At 48.0% G+C, this 15,845-nt stretch overlaps 1 protein-coding gene across 1 annotated transcript in view; it reads left to right on the forward strand.

The window, feature by feature from the left end:
- Positions 1-15,845, forward strand: part of STYXL1 (serine/threonine/tyrosine interacting like 1) — a gene marked incomplete at both ends in the record, with an annotated part of 43,212 nt that continues 27,367 nt past the window's right edge. The window contains 3 exon segments of the mRNA XM_080702246.1: positions 1-103; positions 1,916-1,977; positions 7,643-7,780. Of these exon segments, the coding sequence (XP_080558372.1) occupies positions 1-103; positions 1,916-1,977; positions 7,643-7,780 (303 nt within the window).

The following is a 15,845-nucleotide window of genomic DNA, read 5'->3' on the forward strand; positions in this document are numbered from 1 at the left end:
ATGGCTGATTTGGTTTTCTGTGAACCAACAGAGCTTTACAACATCTTGAATCAGGTTACAAAACTGTCAAGATTGACTGAACCCAACTATCTCTGTTTATTGGGTAAGTACAAAAACAAACTCACAACAGATGTGTCGAGACCACTGTCCTGCAAATGTGATTTCTGACAGATTAACAAACTTGTGGGATGGAGAAATGAATGGCTTTAGAAAGCTCTCTGGTTCCTTGGCTTGATACTCTGCTAACAGCTGGGGGTGGTAGTATATGCCTGTAATCCCAGTACTTGGGCTGAGACGGGAGGATTGTAAGGTTGAGGCCAACCTCAGCAATTTAGCTTGAAGTTTAGCAACCTAGTGAGACCCTACTTCAAAAACAAAAAGTAAGCCGGGCGTGGTGGCACACACTTGTAATTCCAGAATTCGGGAGGCTGAGACCTGAGGATCGCGGTTCGTGGACAGCCTCAGCTACTTAGTGAGGCCCTCTGCAACTCAGTGAGACCCTGTTTCAAAATAAGGAATAAAAAGTAGGGCAGGGGGGTGTAGCTTGGAGGTTGAATGCCCCTGGGTTCCATCCCCAGACCTGCAAAAAAAAAAAAAAAAAAAAAAAAGTAAAAAGGGATAAGGGTGTAGCTTGGAGGTAGAATGCCCATGGGTTCAATACCCAGTGCCAAAAAAAGAAGGAAGGAAGGAAAGAAAGAAAGAAAGAAAGAAAGAAAGAAAGAAAGAAAGAGAAAAGGACAAGATGCCCCTTGCTACTGACTATTATATGACTTGGAAATAACCCCGGATTAGATCTAGATGCTCCCAGAAGCTTGCTTTAGTTCTCCTGTTACTGTTGTAGTGAAATACTTAAACACAAGAAACATTGTAGTACCAATAAATACCCATGCACCTGTCACTCAGATTTAACATAAAAAATAAAACCTCACAGACGCACGTGAACCCCTTTTCTTATACCTCATCTTGACTGCATTCCTTTTCTTCCTCGAAGATGAATGCTTCTGTATTTTCACACTTTTGCTACAGAGGCAGTTATCCTAGAATAGCATGTGAATTTAAACATTTATATACAAATGGTGCCATTATGTATAATCATTCTGTAACTTTTTCCTTTTTTGTTTAAAAGTATATTCTTGAGCCAAGCACAGTGGTGTACACCTATTGGGAGGCTGAGGAAGGAGGATGGCAGGTTTGAGGTTAGACTCTGCTATTTGTCAAGAACCTGTCTCAAAATAAAAAAATACAAAGGGCTGGGATGTAGCTCAGAAGAAAAACATCCCTGGGTTAAATACCTAGTACCACAAAAAAAATTTTGGGGGGTGGGACGGGGTCTCACCAGGGTGCCCAGGCTGGCCTTGAACTTGCACTCTTCCTGCATTAGCCTCCAAAGTTATAGGCACGTACCATTGTGCATGGCTCCTATTTCCCCCCTTTTTTTAAGGCTACAGAGAAAAGTCTCACTGGGAATGTGTGGGTGTGGGTTTGGGTATGGGGTAAACAGTCCAGAGTAATGAAGCTACACATTTCAAATTTTATTTATTTATTTATTTATTTATTTATTTATTTATTTTGTGGCACTGGGGATCGAACCCAGGGGCTTTCTACCTCTGAGCCATACCTCCAGCCCTATTTTATTGTTTTGTTTTTGAAACAGGGTCTCACTAGGTTGCAGAGGGTCTCACTAAGTTGCTGAGGCAGGCCACAAACCTGCGATCCCCCTGTCTCAGCCTCCCAAGTGCTGGGATCACAAGAGTGCACCACCAGGCTCAAGTCACATCTCAAAATTTAGACAGGCAGCCACTGCCACCCTACCTGACAAGCAAATGTATGTTGATGATGGAGGAAGCACCCTAAGTAGTGGGACCCTGTCTTCCTCCGCAAACCCAGTTCTGAGTCAGATGCTCTTCATTTCCAGACGTCCGTTCCAAACGGGAGTATGACGAGAGCCATGTGATCACAGCCCTTCGTGTGAAGAAGGTGCGTCTGGGGCAGGCCGGAGGCCTTGCAGGAGGGTGGGAAGGGAGGGGAGGCGAGGCTTTATCCTCCAGCCGGGAGCTGCACCTCTGTGGGACACTGGGTCCCAGGGGCAGGTTTATTTTCCCTGCTTCCACCATGGTGGTCCTCCGCTGTCTCTCACATCCCTAAGCTGCCCCATCCCATCATGGTCAACAGCTCCAGACAGCAAATACCAACATAATGCTGCGCTGTGCCAGCGCTGTGCCAGACCTCGGAGGTACCCTAGACTCTAAAGACACCCCTAGTTCAGTGTCCCTGCCTCAAAGACTTCTGTTTCCCTTGGTGAGCAGATGATAAGCCAAAGAGGTATTTACTACCACCCAGGGGTGGAAGACCCTGTGACCCTTCTCTTCTTCCTCCCCCTATTTCCACAAGTGGACTGAGCCCTCATACAGGCGCCATGTCCCTGCCCCGCAGTAAGGTTCTTTTCTCCACCCTCACAGGGGGTGTTCTCTCTAGAGTCCTCACCAAGCCTTCTCTCAGGATCCATCTCTAACCTCCATGGGTCCGATCACTGTCTCTGTCTTTCAATAGAAGTTCTGTCTACTCCTCCGCTTTTTTTTTTTTCTCCCTATCTCTTTGGTTCGGCTGCATTTGTGCCTGAAGACACCTGTTGCTCTGCTCTGGGTCTCCACGTCTGTCAGGATACTCTCTTGCCAGAGATTTTACCCAGTCCTCCAGCTCCAACCATCCATTTGCAGTTAGGGGTCCTGTCAACTTAAAATTTTGCTTTGCAAAATTCCCTCCTCCTCTCTCCCCCTCAGCCCCTTTGCTGCATGCATTCTGTCCATGGCCCCTTTCTACACAGAACTCAGCAGGAAGCCTAGGAAGTGCAGGAAGCACAAGTGCTTTTCCAGAAGAAGCTCCCTGCCAGTTACCCCTCCTCTTCCCCATCGCAGGGCATCCTCCTCTGCCTGGATTTCTCCCTGGATTCCCAGTTCTCTGGCTCTATGCTCTGGCAGCCTAGCACTTATTTCAGGACTTTCTCTGCTTTTGGTGACCTATTCTGAGCCCCTCCATGATGCGTGGGCCTCACTTCCTAGCTCAGCGCTCAGATCTGTGTGCTCCTGGGATTCTGGTAGCAGCCTCAGCTCAGGAAGAGAAAAATTCCCTCAGCCTCAGCCCCTCAGGGCCTCTTACTTAAGCAGGTGCCTCTCGTTCGCCCTTCCCAGCTTTCTAGTTGGCAGCTTGAGGCCTTCAGGGATCTCCCCACCCCACGGCTTAGTGTTCCCCACCTTCTGGGATCTGACCCCACCTACCTCCCCAGTCTCGTCTCTGGTACACTTTACCTGATGTTTCAACAAGATTGCCTTGTCTTTTCTCCTTAGTTCTACATTTCCCCATACTTTAATATTTTATATATCCTATAATGGTTTTATACTTTTAATGTGGCAATGTCTTTTCCCTCAAAAGCAGATGTTGAAGACATCTGTTGTTTTCCGTCCAGACCCCACCCCTTTGAGGGGGACCTCCCCTCTTCCTGCTCAATCCAAGGGGTTCTAGTGGTTCTCTCTAAATAACACCCAGAACCGCGGCCTCAGCCATTGGCCTGAGCCCCTCAGCCTGGGTCTGAGATAAAAACTGAACAAATCAGAACTAGAATTAGAGAAAGGCAGCCAGGCGGGTGTGGCAGTGTACTCCTGTAAACCCAGTGCCTGGGATAGGAGATCACAGGGTCAAGGACAGCTGCAGAAACCTAGTGAGGCCCTCCAGGACTCAGTGAGGCCCTGTTAAAGAAACATAGGAAAAGCCGGGCGTGGTGGTGCACACTTGTAATCCCCACGCTTGGGAGGCTGAGACAGGAGGATCACGCAGGTTCGAAGCCAGCCTCCGCTGGCTTAAGATTTTAAAATATTTTATTTCCAAATAAAAAATATAAAGTAGGCCTGGGAGTGTAGCCCAGAGGTAGAAGGCCCCTGGGTTCCAGCCCCAGTACCACCACCAAAAAAAAAAAAAAAAAAAAAAAAAAAAAAAAAAAAAAAACATAGGAAAGCTGAGCATGGTGGCACACAAGGGAGGCTGAGACAGAGGATTACAAAGTTGGCAGCCGGCCTCAGAAACTTAGTGAGGCTCTCAGCAATACCTTGTTTCTAAATAAAAAATAAAATACGGTTGGAGGTGCCTCTAAGAGGTAGAATGCCAAGCCAGGTATGGTGTCGCATACTTGTAATCCCAGTACTTGGGAGGCTGAGACAGGAGGATCACAGGTTTGAGGACAGCCTCAGCAAGTAGTGAGACTCTCATCAACCTAGCGAGACACTGTTTCAAAATAAAAATAAAAAATTGGTCTGGGAGTATAGCTCAGGGGTAGAATACCTCTGAGTTCAATCCTTGGCACCTAAAAAAAAAAAAAATAGAGGTAGAATACCCCTGAGTTCAATCCCTAGCACCACTAAATACATAAATGAATAAATAAATAAATAAATAAATAAATAAATAAATAAAAATAGAACCCTGTAGTTTGGAGGTAGAAAGCCCCTGGATTCAATCTCTTTCTCTCCCTTCTCTTCTCTTCTCTTCTCTTCTCTTCTCTTCTCTTCTCTTCTCTTCTGTCTGTCTCTTTTCTCTCTTTCTCTCTCTCTTACACACACACACACACACACACACACACACACACACACACACACACCCCAGATACAGAGAGAGAGAGGGAAAAGAAGAAGACAGACAGACAGAGACAGACACAGCCTGGTGGTAGAATTTGGAAGCTGGGTGTCTGCATGGTGATGGCAGCTGAGGCTCACGCCTGAGGGAATGTTGTCTGAGGAGGGGAGGTCCGTGTGCAGGAGAAGCAGAGAGGAGGAGAGCCGCAGGGAGGCCCTAGAGCCCACAGCTCATGTTCCCCTGGAAGCCCGTTGCACCCCGGCCTAGTCTGGAATACAGTGTCCCTCTTACCTGTGGTTTCTCTTTCCATGGCTTCAGTTACTTAGCATCAGCCATGGCCCACACCCTGAGCCACATCATCCTGAGAGTAGGGAGAGGATAATAAAATAAGATTATGCGTGTGCATGTGGGGGGTACTGAGGTTTGAACCCCGTGGGGTTCCACTACTGAGCTATACCCCAGTCCTTTTACATTTTTGGTACTGGAGATTGAACACACAGACAGTCTATCTCTGAACTATACCCCCCCCAGCCCTGTTTTTTTGAAACAGGGTATGTCTAAGTTGCCAAGGCTGGTCTTGAATCTGTGATCCTCCTGTTTTAGCCTCCCAAGGACTGGGGTTACAAGCATGTGCCACTGTGCCTGGCTATAATAGGATATTTTGAAAAAGAGTGAGAGACCATGTTCACATAACATTTATTGCAGTATATTAGTAAGTCCTATTTTATTATTAGTTATTGTTATTAATCTCTTACTGTGCCTAATTTTTTTTTTCGGGTCTTGGGGTGGAACCCAGGGGCATTTGACCTCCGAGCTACACCCCCTGCCCAATTTTTTATTCTTTATTTTGAAACAGGGTCTCACTGAGTTACAAAGGGCCTCACCAAGTAGCTGAGGCTGTCCGCGAACCGCCATCCTCTGGTCTCAGCCTCCCGAATGCTGGGATTACAAGCGTGCGCCACCACGCCCGGCTTTACTGTGCCTAATTTTAAAATTGTACTTTATCATAGTATGTGTGTATAGAATAAAATAGTGTATATAGGTTTCAGTACTATCCGTGGTTTCAGGGTTCCAGTGGGGGTCTTGGAACATATCCCCCACGGGTAAAGAGGAGACCATATAGCCCAGTAATATTTCACTTATTGAAATATGCCAATAAATCTTTCCTTTCATGGGCACTCCTGATCGCCACTATTATTAAATCAGGGGCACATTTTACAATTGATAATGTCAGTTCAGGGGATACAACCCCTCCTCCATCACTGTCAGGCTCTGGGCCTTTGCTGAACGTGCTGATATATCTCCTCTGCTTATTGCTGTATTTTAGGCTCTCATTTAGTCCCTGGCATCTGGTAGAGGCTCCATACATCTTTGCTGACTGAAACAAGGGACTGTAAACAGTCCCTTCTGCCCGGAACACTCCCCACTCCTGTCCAGCTGGCAAATTTCCACTCGTCCTTGCAATCTCATCTCAGCTTCCTCCTGCTGTGCACAGCTTTTCTGGGTCTTCCAGGCTGACTTAGACATTTTCCATTTTCCTCTTGAGTCTCTGTATTCCAGACTCTGCCACAGCACGGGTGCAAAGCTGGTGCGGTGAATATATAGTGAATGCACACGTGAGTGTCCAGCCACGCCTCTTTCCGCCTTCCCCTGCTCCAGCCTCTGTGGGCTGCTCAAGCCTTTCTACTGGCCAGGTTCTTCTCTGTACCCAGAACCCCTTTTCCTCATCACTGGCTATGGCCTGCTCTTCCTCTTAAGTACCATCCACTGGGCATCTTCTCCAGTTCTCTCCTGATTCCTTTAGATAAGTAGTATTTCTTCCTTGCAAGTCCTAGAGAAACTTCTTGGCCTGTCCTTCTGTGGTCCTTATCTTATTGCCTTAAAGTAGAATAGACTTGCACCTGTCAAATCCTGCCTGCAAGGCCAGGCATAGCGGTGCATGCCTGTAATCCCAGAACCTGCAGGAAGACTGCAGGTTCAAGGACAACCTCAGCAACATAGCAAAAAGCTCAGCAACCTACCGAGTCCCTGTTTCTAAATAAAATATAAGAAGGGCTGGGGAAGTAACTTAGAGGTAGATTGCCCTGGGTTCAACCTCCAATAACACACACACACACACACACACACACACACACACACACACACACACACCTGCCTGCAGGTCCTTTTAGGGCCTTTGCATTAGCAAGGCCAGGTTGCAAGGGACAGCTGGGCTTAGGTCCCCCTTGTCATGGGGGTTCATGGGGGGCCACTGTGAGCAAGTGAAGACCGCCTTAGCTATTGTCCACCCAGGCCTCCTCCAGCTCCAGGACATCTTTTGGGGTCCTGAGTGGCTGCAGTACTGAGATTGCACGCCCTCCCTCGGGGGCGCCATCCCCTCCCCAGGTGACCTGGTCCTCGCTGCAGTCAGCCTTGTTGTCCTTGCTCTGCCATCCACAGGACTCTGCTATTCACTGCTCCTCTCTGCCTCAGGGCTGCTCTTCATCATTCATTCCTTTAGCCACATGATGGCTGACCATGTACCAGACCCTATCCTAGAAGCTCAGGACACCTCGGCGAATAGGAAAGGACCCGAAGCCCAGCTTCTGCAGAGCTTACCTCTGGTCTCCAAGCCCTCCTGTGACAGCTGCCTGCCCATGACTTCTCATGACTGCCCTCCTGAGTGGATTAGGACTTAGGCCCACTGCCGGCTACTCTCCCCATGAGAGGGGGCCGCTAACTCAGCTGGCTGGGGTTATTCTGATGCTGGTGGCTCAGCCCTTCTTTGGTCAGGCACTTGCCTCTGGTCCAGTTAGCTGTGGCCTGACTTTCTGAGTGTGTGTGTGTGTGTGTGTGTGTGTGTGTGTGTGCACGCGTGTAAGATCCTTAGAGTTCAACAGACTCTCCATCCACTCTTGGTGCTTCCAGCCTGCGGGGCCAGGGGAAAGCGTGGTCCTCGCCCTGAGCCCCTTCTGGTGCCGCGTGCAGGGAGCGCAAGTTCAGCTGATGCGGCCACTGATGCGCCTCCCTGTGGTTTCCTTAGAAGGGGAATGAGTACCTCATCCCGGAGTCTGTGGACCTGGAGTGTGTGAAATACTGCGTGGTATATGACAACACCACCAGCTCCATGGAGATGTCCGTAAACACCAACGAGGACAACAATGACGATGATACCGACGACTGTGAGGACGCCCACTCTGACGATCATCCTAACTCAGGTGGGTTTTACCACAGTGGCAAGGATAATACTTAACAGCCGGGTGTGGTGGTGCACACCTGTAATCCCAGTAATTGGGAGGCTGAGACAGGAGGCTCGCAGGTTCAGAGCCAGCCTCTGCAACCTCACGAGGCCCTCTGCAGCTTAGTAAGACCTGTTTCAAAATAAAGAATGAAATAGAGTCAGGGGTATGGCTCAGAGTTAGAATGCCCCTGGGTTCAATCCTCAGCACCACACACACACACACACACACACACACACACACATAAACAAAATAAAGAATAAAATAGGGCTGGGGGTATTGCTCAGAGGTAGAATGCCCCTGAATTCAATCCACAGTCACACACACACACACACACACACACACACACACACACACGGTTAATGGCTGGGCATGGTGGTGCACACCTGTAATCCTAGTACTGGGGAGGTTGACACGAGAGAATTGCAGGTTTGATGCCTACCTCAGCCACTTAGTGAGATTCTCAACAACTTAGTGAGACCCTGTTTCAAAATAAAAAAATAGCCAGGCGTGGTGGCGCACGCTTGTAATCCCCGCGCTTGGGAGGCAGAGACAGGAGGATGGCGCAGGTTCGAAGCCAGCCGTGCTGGCGTAAGAGACCCTGTTTCAAAAATATAAAATAGGTCTGGGAGTGTAGCCCGGAGGAAGGAGGGCTTCCAGGAACCCCAGTACCACCAAAAAAAATTAAAAAAATAAAAAATAAAAAATTCAGAAAAGGGCTGGGGGTCTAACTGGGAGGTAAAATGTCCCTGGGTTCAATCACCAGTACTACTACTACTACTACGACGACGACCACAACTACTACGGCTGCTACTACGACTACTACTGATGGTCGTAGTAGAAGTTAACAGTCACAGAACACTTTTGCCATGATGCAGGGTTTTACCCAGGTTAATTTGTGCTTCTGTGAAATCCTGTGAGGTTGATAATGACAAAAGCTCTGAGATGTCTGAGACTTTTTTAATTCTCTTTATAAGTTAGCGAGTTAGCCTGCCACAGTTGTATGGACACAGGCAGAGACATGAGGAGGCTCTTGGCTCAGAGACAAAGGACTATTATTCAGAGCAAGAGAAGGAGCCAGAATATCATTATTTTTCTGCGCTGGTTCTCCAAGCCCCAGTTCTCATGGGGTTACTTAAAGAGGGCCAGGTGATGCCGAGACCTACAGTGGGCTGCACCATAGGGGAAGAGATGGTCCAGAACAAAAGCGGCCAGTGCTTCTGTTCATAGGATGCAGAGAAACACGAGAGACCATGGAGAACTGTCTCCTAGCCCTAACCCTAGGATTAGGGGCAGGGAGAAGATACATTGCTTTATTATATTTTTTTTCGGGTCTAGGGATGAAACCCAGGGGCATTCACCCTCCGAGCTACACCCCCTGCCCTATTTTTTATTCTTTATTTTGAAACTGGATCTCACTGAGTTGCAGAGGGCCTCACTAAGTAGCTGAGGCTGTCCGCAAACCATGATCCTCCGGTCTCAGCCTCCCAAATGCTGGGATTACAAGCGTGTGCCACCACACCCGGCTCATTGCTTTATTATTTTTTTAATACTAGAGATTAAACCTAGGGGCACTCTACCTCTGAGCTGTACATCAACCCTATTTTATTTTGAAACAAGGTCAGCTGGGCATGGCAACACATACTTGTAATTCCAGTACTTGGGAGGCTAAGACTAGAGGATCACAGGTCCGCAGTCAGTTTCAGCAACTTAGTGAGACCCTGTTTCAAAATAAATGAATAAAATGAAACGAGGCTGGGGATGTAGCTCAGAAATAGAATGCCCCTGAATTCAATCCCTAGTACCACAAAACAAACAAACAAAAGCAGACTCTCTAAGTTGTTGAGGCTAAACTCAAACTTGCCATCCTCCTGTTTCAGCCTCCCAAGAATTGGGATTCCAAGTATGCGCTCCTATGCCCAGCTGATCCTGTTTCAAAATAAAAATAAAACTGGGCTGGAGTATAGCTCAGAGGTAGAAGTCCCTGGGTTCAATCCTCAGTGTTACATCCAGCTCATTGCTCGTGTGTGTGTGTGTGTGTGTGTGTGTGTGTGTGTGTGTGTGTTGCTGGGGATTGAACTCAGGGATATTCTACCTCTGTGCTAAACCCTAAGACCTATTTTGTTTTTATTTTGAAACAAGGCCTCACAGCCAGGTGTGGTGGAACACGCTTGTAATCTCTGCACTTGGGAAGCGGAGACAGGAGGATCACGCAGGTTCGAAGCCTGCTGTGCTAGTTTAAGAGACCCTGTTTCCAAATAAAAAATATAAAATAGGTCTGGGAGTGTATCCCAGAGGTGGAAGGGCTTCCAGGAACCCCAGTACCACCAAAAACAACAACAACAACAACAACAACAAACGGTCTCACGAGGTTGATGAGAATCTCACTACTTACTGAGGTCTTGTGATCCTCAAACCTGTGATCCTCCTGTCTCAGCCTCCCAAGTACTGGGATTGCAAGTGTACACTACCTTGCCCACCTCCTTGATCCATTTTTATTTTTATTTTTATTTATTATTATTATTATTTTTTTTTTTTTGGTGGGACTGGGGTTCCTGGAAGCCCTTCTACCTCCGGGCTACACTCCCAGACCTATTTTTTTTTACATTTTTATTTGGAAACAGGGTCTCCTAAGCCAGCGCGCGCGGCTGGCTTCGAACCTGCGCGATCCTCCTGTCTCTGCCTCCCAAGCGCGGGGATTACAAGCGTGCACCACCACGCCCGGCCATTTTTATTATTTTTATTTTTATTTATTTATTTTTGTAGTACTGGGAATGTAACCCAGGGGCATTCTACCTCTGAGCTACACCTCCAGCCCTATTTTTTATTCTTTATTTTGAAACAGGGTCTCACTGAGTTGCAAAGGGAAGCTGAGGCTGTCTGTGAACCACGATCTTCCTGTCTCAGCCTCCTGAATGCTGGGATTACAAGCGTGCGCCACCACGCCCGGCTCATTGCTCCTTTTTTTTTTTTTTTTTTGGTGGTACTGGGGAGTGGAACCCAGAGGCTTTCTACCTCCGAGCTGTACTCCCAGACCTATTTCATATTTTATTTTGAAACGGTCTCACTAAGTTGCTGAGAGCCTCACTAAGTAGCTGAGGCTGGCTTCGAACCTGTGCGATCCGTGTGCCACCACGCCCGGCTTTTTGCTCCATTTTTATAGATGGGGAAACTGGGGCCCAGAAAGGCAAAGCAACTCAGCCTGGATGCCACAAGTAGTGAGTTACCTTTCTATCAGCCCAAACGGAGCAAATAAAAACAACAAGCCTTAGTTATTTTCTCATTTCTATGGATTCAGAATTCAGGGGCCACTCAGCCAGGAGACACAAGGTTTTTCCTGAGGCTGTAATCAACATATCAATCTGCTGTCATCTGAAGGGTGCCTAGCAACCCAAATACACATGGCTGCAGCCAGGAGGCCTCGGCTCCTGCCACGCGCACCTTTCATGGGATTGCTGGCATGGCCTCACGGCGTCAGAGCAGCTGTTTCCCCCCAGCGTGAGTGGTCTGTGAGAGGCAGATTATAAGAGGCATCTGCGTGTCCTTTAGGACCTGGCCTCAGGGCTTACGCACGGTCCCCTCTGCCATGTTCCAGCCTTAAGAAGTAGGTCATTGCCAGGAGTGGTGGCACATACCTGTAATCCTAGTACTTGGGAGACTGAGACAGGAGGATTGTAGGTTCCAGGACAGCTTTAACAACATAGTGAGACTCCCAGAAACCGAGCAATACCTTGTTTCAAAACAAAAAGGGCCGTGAGTGTAGTTGTGAGGGTAGAATGCCTCTGGGTTCAATCCCCAGTACCTCTACTCCCACAGAAGGAGGTCATGAAGTCCAGCCATGTTTAAGGGGAAGGTAGGGAGGCTCAACCTTGGGAAGAATCTGTGGAAATATTTTCAAACCAGCACACCCAGTAAGTGGTGGGGTCAGGGATCAAGCCCAGGCAGTTTGAGGCTGTCTCATGTCCCAAGGCTTGAGCAGTGATGCGGGAAGGGAAAGCAGCTCAGGGCCGGCGCATCAGTTCCAAGGTGCTCAGCTAAAGTTCTGAGCGTCCGCTTTCTATTTTCAGCCCCTAGTTTGGTGGTGACTGTCCCTCTGGCACAGAGCGCTATGCTTCCTGTGGTACACACTGGGTGCATTTCCAGAGGCTGGGCACTCACACCAACTGCCACTGGATGGCGCTAAGCTTTCACTTTTAATTAAACCAGGCTTTCTGATTCTCTTTGACCATGAAATATCCCTTCTTCCCTACGTCCCTCCCTTGGGCTCCAGTTTTCAGTCCTAGGGTTAAAGACTGAACCCTGAGATCCTAGAAAGTGGTATTTAATAATAAAAAAAAAACCTTATCTGCACATGGTGGCACCCACCTATAATCCCAGGACTTAGGAGGCTGAGACTGGAGGATCACAGGTTCGAAATCAGCCTCAGAAACTTAGCAAGACACTATTTCAACATTAAAAAAAAAAAGAAAAGAAAAGAAAAAAGGGGGGAGGGCCTAGAGGTGTAGCCCAGGGGTAGAATGCCTCTGGGTTCAATCGCCAGTACCAAAAACCAAAACAGATGTCCCCCTTTCCATTCTATAACTGACCTCATTCTACCATGGGGCTCTCATTGTCAGTCAATAGGAAACCACGACTGTACATACAATTCACTCACCCAAACCAACTTTGCTTACTTAAAGTGGCATCTTTTAGGTAATTACAAAGTCATTTCAAGGTCCCTCTTACTGCTCCTTTCTTTCCATTGTTAAGCATCCATCTCCTCAGTCCCCAAAGAAGTCTGGGCATAGGGGATTTTCACCCATCATAGAGGCAGGTTATGAGGTGTCTGGGTGTGCGCAGTCCTTTCCTGCTGGCCTCTGAGTGAGGCACAGTCCAGCCTGGTGCCGACCTGTGGCCATGGCCTCTGTCTTTGCTGAAATCCCCGTGGCTGGTGGAAGTCGTGAGCAGTCCTCTGTACCTGCGAGTGCACAGCAGTTCCTCGCGGGCAACCCCACCCTGTGCCCTCCTGCGTGGGCAGGCTCCCCACCTGGGCTGCTGATTACCTGAGCCCTGCTGCGTCTCCCTTGAGCCTCGAGTATCAGTTCAGCTTCCCACCTCCTCTGCTTGGGAGGATGGGGAGGGTTCCTAGGGGAAATGGGCACATACACCATTTTTCTCACCTCAGCTGGTTTCCTTTTCTCTTCCTCCTCGTCCTCATCCTTGTCCTCGTCCTCGTCCTCCTCCTCCTCCTCCTCGTCCTCCTCCTCCTCGTCCTCCTCCTCCTCCTCCTCTTCCTCCTCCTTCTCCTCCTCTTCCTCCTCCTTCTGTGTTTGTTTTTGTTTGTTTGTTACTAGAGATTGAACCCAGGGGCATTCTACCTTCGAGCTACATCCTCAGTCCTATTTTATTTTTATTTTCAAACAGCATCTGGTTAGGTTGCTGAGAATCTTGCTACTTGCGGAGGCTGTCCTTTCTTGGCCTCCTAAATACTAGGATTGTGGGCGTGCACCACTATGTCTGTCTTAGTGTCTTCGTAGGAACCAGGAAGTAGTAGCTTCTCTGGTCTGGCTTCTAGGACTCTCTCCAAGCAGCACTCAAAGAGCCATCTTCTTCTTTTACAAGCAAGATTTCTTTTATGTTAAATCATCCTTCCTTCTGACAATAGGATTCTAGATTCAAGCCCAGTTCTTGAGAGGGGAAGGAAACTTTGGGGATTCCTTTACCTGTCTCTCAGCAAAGGCTAACTTTCATGATAATTGGCTGGCTAAGAGACCAAAGAATTTAACTCAAAGCTCCCTCCCTTGAGTGGGAAGCCCCTTATTCTGGGTGCTGTTGCCCCTCCTCTTGAAGCAGTGAGCACCCCAGTTCAGAATGTGGGAACACTCATGTCAACGGAGAGCTCAGAACTAATGGGACTAGAGATGAGCAAAATACAGGAGGCAGCCTGTCACTGGGTTCAATCCCCAGTACTGCGAAAATAAAATGAAATATGCAAAAATAGGGCTGGGGTATAGCTCAGAGGTAGGACGTTGAGGGGTTCAATCTTTAGTAACCACTCTTCCCCCAAAAAGAAATATCTACTCCATTACCTCCTTCTACTAGAAAGCCTCTACGTGGCGTCCCCCACAATGGGCGGCTTTTGTTGCGGAGATCCATCCCTTTCTGAACAAGCAGAGCTGGCCTCTGTGAAGCTGCATGGCAGGGTGGCCTGGGCTCTCCTTGGGAGCTGGCCTTCCTCTAGCACTGACTCTGTCATTTTGTGAATAAGCCTGAAACAGGTCTTGAGACAGCAGCGGGGAAGCAGCCATCTGGCCTAAAGGCAAGCGCAGTGTGGCCTGGGACCTCTGGCCCGCCAGCCTCTTGCTCAAGAGGGACATAGCAGGTGCCATGTGACCCACTGGCTGGACTCTGTGACTTCTGAGCCAGGCCGTGTGTGTGTGTGTGTGCACGTGTGCACGTGTGTATGATGGTGACCGTGGTGGCTGGCTTCTGTTTTAACAGCTGCAAGTTCTGTCCCAGCCTGGTTGCACACTCCAGACTGGTCCTCCAAATGCAGAACCTCCACAGACAGGCCCCAGGCCGCTGCGTCCTAAGCAGTCAGTCCCTCCTGCAAGTGTTCTTGTCTCCCTGAACACACGTTCAGCGTAGAATCAGACTCCACGTCCTCCTCCTCCTCCTCCAGCTGGTTCTCTTGAGCACACTACTCAGTATTTCTCTTTCTGAGTCAGAGCCTGAATCAGGGTGTCTTGGCTTCACCTTGATCATACAGACCTCGTGTCACACAGATCTAATTTGCATCCAGTCTAATTGTGATCCTTCAGATCAGTGACGGTGTTTAAGGTTGTGTCAAAACCACACCGAGGTGTCCCTTCATTCACACTAGCATGGCCATAACCAAAAAGACAGATGGCAAGTGTTGACCACAATGTGGACAAGTTGGAACCCCTGTTACTGATGACCAGAGCGTAAAACGGTGCAGCTGCTGCCGAAAAACATTTGGTGTTTCCTCTAAGAGTTAAGATAGCTACTTCAAAGTAATGGAAACACATCCACACAAAAACTTCCATACAAACACTGTCAGTAGCATTATTCATAGTAATCCAAAGCGGAAAAAACACAAATGTCCATCGGCAGATGAATGGATAAAGCCAAATGCGGTAGATCCAGCCAGTGGAATATTTTTCAGCCATAAAAAGAGTGAAGTATGGATGCATTTGCAATAGAGGTCAACGCTGAAGGGATTATAGCAAGGGAGAGAAGACAGACACGAACGTCACATGTTAATGATATGATAGGGATTATAGCAAGGGGGAGAAGACAGACACGAACATCATGTGTTAATGATATGATAGGGATTATAGCAAGGGAGAGAAGACAGACACGAACGTCACATGTTAATGATATGATAGGGATTATAACAAGGGAGAGAAGACAGACACGAACATCACATGTTAATGATATGATAGGGATTATAGCAAGGGAGAGAAGACAGACACGAACATCACATGTTAATGATATGATTAAGTGTCCAAAGCCAGGTATGGTGATTCACACCGTAATTCCAGGACTGAGACAGGAGGATTGCACTTCTGAGGCCAGCCTCAGAAACTTGGTGAGACTCTGTTTCAAAATTAAAAGATAAAAATAGGGCTGGGGGTGTCGCTCAGAGGTAGAATGCCCCTGAGTTCAATCCCCAGTACTACAAAAAAAAAATATGTAAAATGTCCAGAATAGGCAAAACCATAGAGAAATTCGATTAGTTGTTACTACATCTTGAAATAACTGAGGCTGCGAGTTTGGGGATAACAAGATGAGACTGCTAACTGGTAGAATTTCTTTTTGGGGTGATGAATATGTCCCTTTTTGTGGTTCTGGGGCTTAAACCCAGGGGCATTCTACCTCTGAGCTACACCTCCAGCCCTATTTTATTTTTTTATTTTAAAACAGGTCTAAGTTGTGGAGGGCCTTACTAAGTTGCTGAGCCTGGCTGCAAACCTACGGTCCTTTTGTCTCAGCCCCCAAGTACTG

This window comes from Muscardinus avellanarius, assembly GCF_963383645.1.
Source record: "Muscardinus avellanarius genome assembly, chromosome: 10".
Lineage (NCBI taxonomy): Eukaryota > Metazoa > Chordata > Mammalia > Rodentia > Gliridae > Muscardinus > Muscardinus avellanarius.